General features: G+C 47.6%; 1 protein-coding gene across 2 annotated transcripts in view; it reads right to left on the bottom strand.

Moving 5' to 3' along the window:
* The window catches only part of CASKIN1 (CASK interacting protein 1), a 439,648-nt gene that overhangs the window by 281,175 nt on the left and 144,880 nt on the right, over positions 1-13,593 (bottom strand). For both annotated transcript variants that reach the window (XM_088470341.1, XM_088470340.1), the window contains exon 2: positions 3,925-3,976. In XM_088470341.1, coding sequence (XP_088326467.1) covers positions 3,925-3,976 — 52 coding nt within the window. The remainder of the gene's footprint in view (positions 1-3,924; positions 3,977-13,593) is intronic.

Raw genomic sequence — 13,593 nt, forward strand, 5'->3', positions numbered from 1 at the left:
ACATTTTAACCATGTTGACAGTTTTGAATGTCCACATATTGGTTGTCGACCTAAAGTCCATGCTGACATATTGACTGGATCCTGTATGTACAAGGTTTGCAGATCAAACATGACACATTTACAACTATTTACCAAACGTGTAACAAAGGATTCAGTAGGCATTACTCCTGACCTACAGCAGCCTCCAACAAGGTCAGTTTTAGAGCAATATAGATAAGGTCATTAGAGATAAGGCTGAGCCTAAAGTTGACAATATATTGCTTTGTTCGATCGATGAACGTATATCGTGAGTGCATCTGCGGATGTGTACACCCAAAATGTATGTAAACGACGTAGTTTACTGACATATCAGGTCGGGCCTGCAGCATAGACGATGCCGATATATCTTGAAGATATATTGGTGCATGTACACGTATGTATGTCCAACCCGCTGTCTGCCCGTACACTGGATGCAGGGACCGGTGTCGCTGGCATCACAAATGGATGAGAAAGTTTAAATGCCGCCCAGTTATGATGTCAGGGCAGACACATCGACCGTCAGATTGATAAATGGCTTATCAATTGTCCGCTAGGACAGCGGATCGGTCTGCTAATAGATTCAGTATAACTTTATATTGTAACGACTGCAGTTGGAGAGCGGGGGAGGGGGGAGGGTTCTATTTATCATTAGAATTGAGGCAGTAAGTCTAATTTTTTTTTTTTTTTTTACAAAAATCTATTATTTATGTAAGTTAACAAAATAAAAAATAATCGCAAAGGCAGCTTATACCACTTTCAGACAGAAAAATCCCTAAAACCTGGGATTTTCGTTCAACCCGGGAAGGACCCGGGAATTTGCTCCTAACCCCCTTTCACACAGCACATAATTCCCGGGAAATTCCCGGGTAGATCCCCTTTCACACAGAACAGAGACTATCCCTGCAATATACAGTGTGTCATAATAAATGGACTGCTTTTATGGCACACAGAGATGAGGTCATGAAAAGTGCAGCCCCGTGCACCGCCGTCTCAGCCAATAAGCGCTGCTTACTATGCCTGGAGTAGAAAAACCCGGGTCGGCACCTTTCAGACAGCCGCCAACCCGTGTAAGACCCGGGAAAAACCCTGGTAAATACCTGGGTCGAAGTACTGGGAATTAGGTCCCGTGTTGACCCTTTCAGACAGAAAAAGAACCCGGGTCAACCTGGCAAGATCCGGAAAATGACCGGGTTCTTTTCTCTGTCTGAAAGGGGTATTAGCCACACTGGCCTGCAGCAGTATGGGTTAACGCACCACTATACCAGGCTAGTCTTGCGTGAATGCAGAGAAAAAAATATATATATATTAAAACATTACCCGGGTTCAAAAGATTTGGAAAATAAAGTATTTTGCTAATGCTTTTGTTGTCTTATCACCCACCTAAGATAGCGCCAGCAGCACTGGCAGTACACGTCACAATAATTACGTTATATTATAAAAACTATCCAATAAAAATGAATTGTAAAAAGAAGAAGATGCAAAATAAATCTACTGCAAAATCCTCCAGTCTACCTGCAATGGACCCTTCTGTAGGAGGAGGTGCCAAATCCTAGCTGGTGCCCATTTCCTAGCAGGCTGCTACTACTACTAATATTACCAGCCTATATGTTAGCCTTGCTCCAGAATGTCCGCTGTCTAAACTTTCACCTCTTTAAAATAATACATGACTCCACCTATGTGTGGTTGTTATATTCATTATGAGAGTGATTGGAAGGGACACAGGGCCTACTTCAGTAAGGAACGCAAAGGAGAAAACGCACGCACTTGGCCGATGTTTTCGCACCGCTCATGCATATGCATCACACTGCACGTGCGCGAACTAACCAGTGCGATCGGGTTAGGGTACGCAGACCACTCTCAGTGTGTACGCAGGCCCTTTCCGATATTGATTGACAGGAAGTGCCGTATGTGGGTGGTGACGGGAAAGGGGGGTCGGGGGAACGCAGGCGTGCCTGTGCGTTTGGACGCTGTTATAGGGGAGTGCATAATTAAGGCAGTGTGGCAGCATACGCATCCATACCGTAAGTTGTACACAGGAAGCTACCAAAATTCTGCGGCAGGTCAGGTTCTCCATGTTTACGATATCTTGTGTACTGATCAGGCTGAGAGTAAAGGGAGATGGGCGTCTTAATATGGGGCTTGGCGTCTGCATCTTGTGCCGCGGTCTCCGTGCGTATGCATTGATTAGCATATTCTCGCCGCGGACGGGTGCGTGCGTCTGTTAGCGAGGGTTCCTTGCTGAATCAGACCCAGATTCAGCAGACATTCTGGTAGTGTACAAAGAGAGATACCAACTGTGGGTCTGATTTGGATCCGGGGGGGTGATCATTGCTGTATGCTGGGTTGCAGGTGGACGGGTGAGAAGTTTTACAGGAGTGGACGGGGGGCAACCGCACTGACACCCCCCTTTTCTGTCACTGGCATACTGCGACTGAGCATGTGCCATATATCGGGAATACACCAATGGGAGAACACACAGACATAGATCGCTGGTGCGAACGTATCTATCCATCTGTCGCTGGATCACACTTTCCGTTACATGGGCGTTTCTGTGCGATAACTGGGCGGTGACCATGCAAATGCACGTAACTGTTCCATCTAGTGGAGTGCAGTGGGCATGTTTGCGTACATGCCCACTGCGTACTCGCAGTGTGTGGACAGAGATGGGACGTCTGTTTCAGACGGACTTTCTGCACCCAGATACTAATGGTGATGGTTGCAGAAATAAAACAGTGGACAGGACAGGCTTCCACATGCAGACGCACAGATCTTATACGGGACGATTCCCGCATTATCATAAGGACGTATGTCCAAATCAGAATCATGCCTTGTGTCTTTGTAGAGGAGTGCATATGCAATTAGATACTTGGCGTCACAGCTTAAAATACAGAAGACAGGAGGTGTAGGTCTTACATAGGAGATGCATAGGCACACAATAAGTATTACACTAACCGCTATCTAACCATGGAACACCAAAATGACTTCCTGTGTTCTAAACATGTACAGCTAGCATGATATCATTCCATGTAACAAAGACAGTGTAATGATCACTGGACCTGAGTCTGACCTGCTCGCAAGTGGCCGCTCTCTCGTACGCGGCCGATGTTGTCATACCACGCATGCGTACGCTTCTTTCTGCGCGTGTGCGAACTACTCGGAGCGATCGCAATCCGCTCGCTCGCCCAGCAATGACAGCCCAGTGTAATGAGTGACAGGAGAGGCCGTTTGTGGGTGGTAACAGGGGCAGGACACTAATAACGGGGGAGTGGAGGTGCGAACGCAGGCGTGCCTGAGTGCAGCAACGCCGATTCAGAGGGGTGTATATTTATCAGCCAGCATCACAGTACAAGTCACCTGCCTGTTTTTTACACTGAAGTCCTCGCAGTGCTTGCGGTAAGGTAAGGCAACCACAAGCGCTGCGATCCCTTCAGATGGTCCTCGATGTACCAATGTTTTAATACACTTCCAGGAGATGATGTGCGCTAGTGGTCCTCTCTACAGACGCTAATGGGCGTCTATAGACACAAAGTAATCGCTCGCCAACACAAAGTGGGCGTGCTTATGCCTTTCCGAGCGAGTGCCTGCCATGCCGTCACTTAGCCTAATTTGCATACGCTGGGTGCGAGCGATCACATCTAGCGAGCGGCTCTGAATGAGCTCCACTATCCTCAGTGAGCATTATGTGGCTCCTCCCACAATTGACAATTGTTTACAAGATCAATACTTACAGATCAGAAAACTATAACCCACATTATTATATAACAGAATGTTAATCTGATCTATAATGTTCTAGAAGACACGCTCTAAGATTTTACTGCATACATCTTGCACATGTGGGTGTATATTCCTAAACAAGTGCACATAAAATATATACCTGTGATCTAAGCAACAGGACCATTTACTTACCCATCTGTGTCTTGAAAATTTACATTCACTCTCTTTGTGGAACCAAGGAGTTCTGTGACAACAAAAGAGAAAGGAAATGATTGAGAACAAATGTAATTCCCCAAACAGGCTCAACTGCTGAACACTTGCATTATTCACAATATTCACTGTTTTATCACATTTTACTAAACACTGCGCTATCACCCATTCATGGCTAGATAAAAGTACACACATCACAGGCAGATGTTTTAAGATTATATAAATATATATATATATATATATATATATATATATATTAGGGGTGAGCGGGTTCGGATTTCTGAAATCCGAACCCCCCCGAGCCCCCCCGATCCGAGTCCGATCCGAGTCAGGCTCGACTTTTCCCGCCTGACTCGGATCTGACATCGAGGCAAAACGTCATCATCCCGCCTTCCGAGTCTCGCGGGTTTTGGATCCTATATAAGGTACCCGCGTCGGCGCCATTTTCTCACTCGGCTGTGGACAGTGAAGAGGGAGGGTGGGAGTTAGTGCTGTGTAGTGTAGTGTAGTGTAGTGCTGCTGTTGTCCACTACTTCAAAGTCCATAGGGGCTGGCTGTGTTGTGCTGTGCTGCTGTTGTCCACTACTTCAAAGTCCATAGGGGCTGGCTGTGTTGTGCTGTGCTGCTGTTGTTAATAGGGGCTGTGTCCACTACTTCAAAGTCCATAGGGGCTGGCTGGACTGTGTTGTGCAGTCAGTTCTCCATAGGGGCTGTGTCCACTCCAAAGTCCTGTGCAGTGTCCCAGTCCTAAAGGGGTGCTGTAGTGTTGTCCAGGGGGTGCTCTGTCCATCAGGGGTGCTCCCCCCAAGTGCTAAAAAAATAATATATTTTCTGTGTTTGTGAATTGTGTGCGCAGTAGCCGCACGTGCATCAACAAAGTAGTGCCAAGCGTGCGCCTGTGTCATAAGTAAAGGGCCGGCTGGCTTGACCGTTAAAGGGTGCTGTAACCCCCGAAAGTACACTCCAGTCCAAACCAAAAAAAAATTATTTTCTGTGTTTGTGAATTGTGTGCGCAGTAGCCGCACGTGCATCAACAAAGTAGTGCCAAGCGTGCGCCTGTGTCATAAGTAAAGGGCCGGCTGGCTTGACCGTTAAGGGTGCTGTAACCCCCGAAAGTACACTCCAGTCCAAACCAAAAAAAAAATTATTTTCTGTGTTTGTGAATTGTGTGCGCAGTAGCCGCACGTGCATCAACAAAGTAGTGCCAAGCGTGCGCCTGTGTCATAAGTAAAGGGCCGGCTGGCTTGACCGTTAAGGGTGCTGTAACCCCCGAAAGTACACTCCAGTCCAAACCAAAAAAAAAATTATTTTCTGTGTTTGTGAATTGTGTGCGCAGTAGCCGCACGTGCATCAACAAAGTAGTGCCAAGCGTGCGCCTGTGTCATAAGTAAAGGGCCGGCTGGCTTGACCGTTAAAGGGTGCTGTAACCCCCAAAGTACACTCCAGTCCAAACCAAAAAAAAAATTATTTTCTGTGTTTGTGAATTGTGTGCGCAGTAGCCGCACGTGCATCAACAAAGTAGTGCCAAGCGTGCGCCTGTGTCATAAGTAAAGGGCCGGCTGGCTTGACCGTTAAAGGGTGCTGTAACCCCCGAAAGTACACTCCAGTCCAAACCAAAAAAAAATTATTTTCTGTGTTTGTGAATTGTGTGCGCAGTAGCCGCACGTGCATCAACAAAGTAGTGCCAAGCGTGCGCCTGTGTCATAAGTAAAGGGCCGGCTGGCTTGACCGTTAAGGGTGCTGTAACCCCCGAGAGTACACTCCAGTCCAAACCAAAAAAAAAATATTTTCTGTGTTTGTGAATTGTGTGCGCAGTAGCCGCACGTGCATCAACAAAGTAGTGCCAAGCGTGCGCCTGTGTCATAAGTAAAGGGCTGGCTGGCTTGACCGTTAAGGGTGCTGTAACCCCCGAAAGTACACTCCAGTCCAAACCAAAAAAAAAATTATTTTCTGTGTTTGTGAATTGTGTGCGCAGTAGCTGCACGTGCATCAACAAAGTAGTGCCAAGCGTGCGCCTGTGTCATAAGTAAAGGGCTGGCTGGCTTGACCGTTAAGGGTGCTGTAACCCCCGAAAGTACACTCCAGTCCAAACCAAAAAAAAAATTATTTTCTGTGTTTGTGAATTGTGTGCGCAGTAGCCGCACGTGCATCAACAAAGTAGTGCCAAGCGTGCGCCTGTGTCATAAGTAAAGGGCCGGCTGGCTTGACCATTAAGGGTGCTGTAACCCCCGAAAGTACACTCCAGTCCAAACCAAGAAAAAAATTATTTTCTGTGTTTGTGAATTGTGTGCGCAGTAGCCGCACGTGCATCAACAAAGTAGTGCCAAGCGTGCGCCTGTGTCATAAGTAAAGGGCCGGCTGGCTTGACCGTTAAAGGGTGCTGTAACCCCCGAAAGTACACTCCAGTCCAAACCAAAAAAAAAATTATTTTCTGTGTTTGTGAATTGTGTGCGCAGTAGCCGCACGTGCATCAACAAAGTAGTGCCAAGCGTGCGCCTGTGTCATAAGTAAAGGGCCGGCTGGCTTGACCGTTAAGGGTGCTGTAACCCCCGAAAGTACACTCCAGTCCAAACCAAAAAAAAAATTATTTTCTGTGTTTGTGAATTGTGTGCGCAGTAGCCGCACGTGCATCAACAAAGTAGTGCCAAGCGTGCGCCTGTGTCATAAGTAAAGGGCCGGCTGGCTTGACAATTAAAGGGTGCTGTAACCCCCAAAGTACACTCCAGTCCAAACCAAAAAAAAAATTATTTTCTGTGTTTGTGAATTGTGTGCGCAGTAGCCGCACGTGCATCAACAAAGTAGTGCCAAGAGTGCGCCTGTGTCATAAGTAAAGGGCTGGCTGGCTTGACCGTTAAGGGTGCTGTAACCCCCGAAAGTACACTCCAGTCCAAACCAAAAAAAAAATTATTTTCTGTGTTTGTGAATTGTGTGCGCAGTAGCCGCACGTGCATCAACAAAGTAGTGCCAAGCGTGCGCCTGTGTCATAAGTAAAGGGCCGGCTGGCTTGACCGTTAAAGGGTGCTGTAACCCCCAAAGTACACTCCAGTCCAAACCAAAAAAAAAATTATTTTCTGTGTTTGTGAATTGTGTGCGCAGTAGCCGCACGTGCATCAACAAAGTAGTGCCAAGCGTGCGCCTGTGTCATAAGTAAAGGGCCGGCTGGCTTGACCGTTAAAGGGTGCTGTAACCCCCGAAAGTACACTCCAGTCCAAACCAAAAAAAAATTATTTTCTGTGTTTGTGAATTGTGTGCGCAGTAGCCGCACGTGCATCAACAAAGTAGTGCCAAGCGTGCGCCTGTGTCATAAGTAAAGGGCCGGCTGGCTTGACCGTTAAGGGTGCTGTAACCCCCGAGAGTACACTCCAGTCCAAACCAAAAAAAAAATTATTTTCTGTGTTTGTGAATTGTGTGCGCAGTAGCCGCACGTGCATCAACAAAGTAGTGCCAAGCGTGCGCCTGTGTCATAAGTAAAGGGCCGGCTGGCTTGACCGTTAAAGGGTGCTGTAACCCCCGAAAGTACACTCCAGTCCAAACCAAAAAAAAAATATTTTCTGTGTTTGTGAATTGTGTGCGCAGTAGCCGCACGTGCATCAACAAAGTAGTGCCAAGCGTGCGCCTGTGTCATAAGTAAAGGGCTGGCTGGCTTGACCGTTAAGGGTGCTGTAACCCCCGAAAGTACACTCCAGTCCAAACCAAAAAAAAAATTATTTTCTGTGTTTGTGAATTGTGTGCGCAGTAGCTGCACGTGCATCAACAAAGTAGTGCCAAGCGTGCGCCTGTGTCATAAGTAAAGGGCTGGCTGGCTTGACCGTTAAGGGTGCTGTAACCCCCGAAAGTACACTCCAGTCCAAACCAAAAAAAAAATTATTTTCTGTGTTTGTGAATTGTGTGCGCAGTAGCCGCACGTGCATCAACAAAGTAGTGCCAAGCGTGCGCCTGTGTCATAAGTAAAGGGCCGGCTGGCTTGACCATTAAGGGTGCTGTAACCCCCGAAAGTACACTCCAGTCCAAACCAAGAAAAAAATTATTTTCTGTGTTTGTGAATTGTGTGCGCAGTAGCCGCACGTGCATCAACAAAGTAGTGCCAAGCGTGCGCCTGTGTCATAAGTAAAGGGCCGGCTGGCTTGACCGTTAAAGGGTGCTGTAACCCCCGAAAGTACACTCCAGTCCAAACCAAAAAAAAATTATTTTCTGTGTTTGTGAATTGTGTGCGCAGTAGCCGCACGTGCATCAACAAAGTAGTGCCAAGCGTGCGCCTGTGTCATAAGTAAAGGGCCGGCTGGCTTGACCGTTAAGGGTGCTGTAACCCCCGAAAGTACACTCCAGTCCAAACCAAAAAAAAAATTATTTTCTGTGTTTGTGAATTGTGTGCGCAGTAGCCGCACGTGCATCAACAAAGTAGTGCCAAGCGTGCGCCTGTGTCATAAGTAAAGGGCCGGCTGGCTTGACAATTAAAGGGTGCTGTAACCCCCAAAGTACACTCCAGTCCAAACCAAAAAAAAAATTATTTTCTGTGTTTGTGAATTGTGTGCGCAGTAGCCGCACGTGCATCAACAAAGTAGTGCCAAGAGTGCGCCTGTGTCATAAGTAAAGGGCTGGCTGGCTTGACCGTTAAGGGTGCTGTAACCCCCGAAAGTACACTCCAGTCCAAACCAAAAAAAAAATTATTTTCTGTGTTTGTGAATTGTGTGCGCAGTAGCCGCACGTGCTTCAACAAAGTAGTGCCAAGCGTGCGCCTGTGTCATAAGTAAAGGGCCGGCTGGCTTGACCGTTAAAGGGTGCTGTAACCCCCGAAAGTACACTCCAGTCCAAACCAAAAAAAAAATTATTTTCTGTGTTTGTGAATTGTGTGCGCAGTAGCCGCACGTGCATCAACAAAGTAGTGCCAAGCGTGCGCCTGTGTCATAAGTAAAGGGCCGGCTGGCTTGACCGTTAAGGGTGCTGTAACCCCCGAAAGTACACTCCAGTCCAAACCCAAAAAAAAATTATTTTCTGTGTTTGTGAATTGTGTGCGCAGTAGCCGCACGTGCATCAACAAAGTAGTGCCAAGCGTGCGCCTGTGTCATAAGTAAAGGGCCGGCTGGCTTGACAATTAAAGGGTGCTGTAACCCCCAAAGTACACTCCAGTCCAAACCAAAAAAAAAATTATTTTCTGTGTTTGTGAATTGTGTGCGCAGTAGCCGCACGTGCATCAACAAAGTAGTGCCAAGCGTGCGCCTGTGTCATAAGTAAAGGGCCGGCTGGCTTGACCGTTAAGGGTGCTGTAACCCCCGAAAGTACACTCCAGTCCAAACCCAAAAAAAAATTATTTTCTGTGTTTAGCCGCACGTATATATCAAATCGATATAACATAAATGGAGGACCAAACTTTCTCCGATAAAAATAAAATAGAGAAAGATCAAGAACCACTTCCTCCTAGTGCTGAAGCTGCTGCCACTAGTCATGACATAGACGATAACATGCCATCAACGTCGTCTGCCAAGGCCGATGCCCAATGTCATAGTAGAGGGCACATACAATCCCAAATGGCAAAGTTCAGGAAAATGACCTTGAAAAAGACATTTAAATCAGCTGAAGAGAAACGTAAACTTGCCAATATGCCATTTACGACACGGAGTGGCAAGGAACGGCTAAGGTCGATCCCTAGTATGTTCATGACTAGTGGTTCAGCTTCACATGACGATGGAAGCCCTCCTCCCACTAAAAAAATCAAAAGAGTTAAGCTGGCAAAAGCACAGCGAAGAACTGTGCTTTCTAAGAAGATATCACAAATCCCCAAGGAGAGTCCAAGTGTGGTGGTGGTTGCGATGCCTGACCTTCCCAGCACTGGACGGGAAGAGGTGGCTCTTTCCACCATTTGCACGCCCCCTGCAAGTGCTGAAAGGAGCACCCACAGTCCACTTGCTGATATGCAAATTGAAGATGTCACTGTTGAAGTACAACAGGATGAGGATACTGGTGTAGCTGGCGCTGAGGAGGAAGTTGGCGAGGAGGATTCTGATGGTGATGTGGTTTGTTTAAATCAGGCTCCGGGGGAGACAGTTGTTGTCCGTGGGATGAAAAAGCCCATCACGGTCATGCCTGGGCAGAAGACCAAACATTCCACCTCTTTGGTCTGGCAATATTTCTATCCAAATCCGGACAACAACTGTCTTGCCATATGTACCATATGTAAAGGTGAAATAAGTAGGGGTAGGGACGTCAACCACCTAGGAACATCCTCCCTTATACGGCACCTGCAGCGCGTTCATAAAAAGTTACTGTCAAGTTCAGAAACTTTGGCTAAGACCGTAAGCAGTCCAGGGACACCTAAATCCTGTTGTCCTGTTGTATCCAAGCGCCTGCAAACCACACCGTCAACTCCCTCCTCGTCAATTTCCTCCTTAGTCAGGATCGGAAGTAGTCCTGCAGGCCATGTCACTGGCATGACTGACTCTCCTATCCGGGATTCCTCTGGAGGATCCTGCATTGCTACGCCTACTGCTGCCGCTGCTGCTGTTGCTGCTGCTGGGAGTCGTTCATCATCCCAGAGAGGAAGTAGGAACACCACTACTTTTACTAAACAATTGACCCTCCAACAGTCCTTAGCGAGGAGGATGAAGTACGACAGCAGTCATCCTGAAGCAAAACGTATAACTGAGGCCTTGACTGCTATGTTGGTGTTAGACGTGCGTCCGGTATCCGCCATTAGTGCAGTGGGATTTAGACAATTGATGGAGGTAGTGTGTCCCCGGTTCCAAATCCCGTCTAGATTCCACTTCACTAGGCAGGCGATACCGAGACTGTACAGAAACGTCAGAAAAAGTGTCCTCAGTGTCCTGAAAAATGCCGTTGTACACAATGTCCACTTAACCACGGACATGTGGACAAGTGGAACAGGGCAGACTAAGGACTATATGACTGTGACAGCCCACTGGGTAGATGTATCACCTTACGCAGCAACAGCAGCAGCGTCACCAGTAGCAGCATCTCAGAAACGCCAGCTCGTTACAAGGCAGGCTACGCTGTGTATCACCGGTTTCAGTAAGAGGCACACCGCCGACAACCTCTTAGAGAAACTGAGGGAAATCATCGCCCAGTGGCTTACCCCACTTAGACTCTCCTGGGGATTTGTGATATCTGACAACGCCACCAATATTGTGCGGGCATTACATCTGGGCAAATTCCAGCACGTCCCATGTTTTGCTCACACAATAAACTTGGTGGTGCAGAATTTTCTGAAAAGCGACAGGGGCGTGCAGGAGACGCTTTGGGTGGCCCGAAAAATTTCTGGCCACTTTCGCCATTCAGCGACTGCGTGCCGAAGACTGGAGCGCCAGCAAACACTCTTGAACCTGCCCCGCCATCACCTGAAGCAAGAGGTTGTGACGCGGTGGAACTCAACCCTCTATATGCTTCAGAGGATGGAGGAGCAGCAAAAGGCCATACAAGCCTATACATCCACCTATGACATAGGCAAAGGAGGGGGTATGCACCTGACTCAAGCGAAGTGGAGTATGATTTCCGTGTTGTGCAAGGTTCTCCAGCCCTTCGAACTTGCCACACGTGAAGTCAGTTCAGACACAGCCAGCTTGAGTCAGGTCATTCCCCTCATCAGGCTTTTGCAGAAGCAGCTGGAGAAAGTGAAGGAGGAGCTAAGACGGAGCGATTCCGCTCGGCATGTGGGACTTGTGGATGAAGCCCTTCATTCGCTTTGCCAGGATTCCAGGGTGGTCAATCTGTTGAAATCAGACCACTACATTTTGGCCACCGTGCTTGATCCTAGGTTTAAAGCCTATGTGGTGTCTCTCTTTCCGGCCGACACAAGCCTGCAGAGGTGCAAAGACCTGCTGGTGAACACACTGTCAGCTGAAGCGGAACGTGACACGTCAACGGCTCCTTCTTCATTTTCTCCCGCAACTGGGGCTGCCAGGAAAAAACTTAGGTATCCTAAGCAACCCGCTGGCGGTGATGCAGGGCAGGCAGGACCAAGTTTGGACATCTGGTCCGGACTGAAGGACCTGGCAACAATTTCTGACATGTCTACTGTCACTGCATATGATACTGTCACCATTGACAGAATGGTGGAGGATTACATCGGTGACAGCATCCAAGTAGGCATGTCAGACAGTCCATACCTGTACTGGCAGGAAAAAGAGGCAATTTGGAGGCCCCTGTACAAGCTGGCTCTATTTTACCTGAGTTGCCCCCCCCTCCAGTGTGTACTCCGAAAGAGTGTTTAGTGCAGCCGGGAACCTTGTCAGCGAAAGGCGTAGGAGGTTGCTTCCACAGAATGTGGAGAAGATGATGTTCATCAAAATGAATTATCAGCTCTTCCAGGGAGACCAGCCTCCAGAAGGTACAGAGGGACCTGTGGTGGTGGATTCAAGTGGGGACGAGTTAATACTTTGTGAGGATGAGGATGTACACACTGAAGAGGGTGAGGAATCGGTGGATGAGGAGGATGAGGATGACATCTTGCCTCCGTAGAGCCAGTTTGTGCAGGGACACATTAATTGCCAGCTTGTTTTGTGGGGGCCCAAACGAACCAATCATTTCAGCCACAGTTGTGTGGCAGACCCTGGCGCTGAAATGATTGATTTGTTAAAGTGTGCATGTCCTGTTTATACAACATAAGGGTGGGTGGGAGGGCCCAAGGACAATTCCATCTTGCACTTCTTTTTTTTCTTTGCATTATGTACAGTTTGGGGCCTAGTTTTTCTAACTGCCATCCTGTCTGCCACTGCAGTGTCACTCCTAGATGGGTCACGTGTTTGTGCCGCCCACTCGTGTCGCTTAGCATAGTCATCCAGCTACCTCGGTGCAACCTTTTGGACATGAAAACACTATTGTGAGGTGTGAGGTGTTCAGAATAGACTGGAAATGAGTGGAAATTAAGGTTATTGAGGTTAATAATAGCATAGGAGCAGAGAAACCAACAAATTCTGTGATTTTAGCTGTTTTTATGCTTTTTAAAAAAAAAATACAGATCCAAAACACAAAACCCAGAACCCAAAACACGGAAGGGTGGTTTTGGCAAAACCAATCCAGATCCAAAACACGAAGAAAGATCCAGATCCAAAACCAAAACACAAAACACGAAAAGTGGCCGGTGCACACCCCTAATATATATATAGCATGTGTCTGTTTGTTTGACCGGTTATGCATTCAGACAACCCTGCATTCAGATCCTGGCCAGGTTTTAGGGGTTTAGGGTCCCGGTCGAACCTCGCGATTGTGTACACTGGGCAGATTTTTGGCCCAGGGAGCCTGTTCTAAGCCTTCCAATGGATGGATTTGGATAAAAACTTCACAGAGTGGATCCCAAAAGACATACTAAGGGGTTGAGGTCCAAGTCGGACCTCCCATTGGTGTACGATGGGCAGAATTTTGAGCCAGGGAGCCTGTTCTGGGTCTTCCATTGGATGGATTTGGATGAAAACTTCACATAGGGATGGCAATTGGTCTGGGATGCCTAATGGAGTGATTGGGGTCTCGGTCAGACCTCACAGCGGAGTGCGCTAGGCAGACCTTTGACCCAGGGAGCCTGTTCTAGGCCTTCCACTGGATGGATTTGGACGATATCACATAATAAAAAACGTAATAACTTCAAGATGTAACCCGGGTAACGCCGGGGACTTCAGCTAGTATATATATATATATCTATATATA

Source organism: Taudactylus pleione, unplaced genomic scaffold (assembly GCF_031769625.1).
Source record: "Taudactylus pleione unplaced genomic scaffold, aTauple2 ptg000098l, whole genome shotgun sequence".
Lineage (NCBI taxonomy): Eukaryota > Metazoa > Chordata > Amphibia > Anura > Myobatrachidae > Taudactylus > Taudactylus pleione.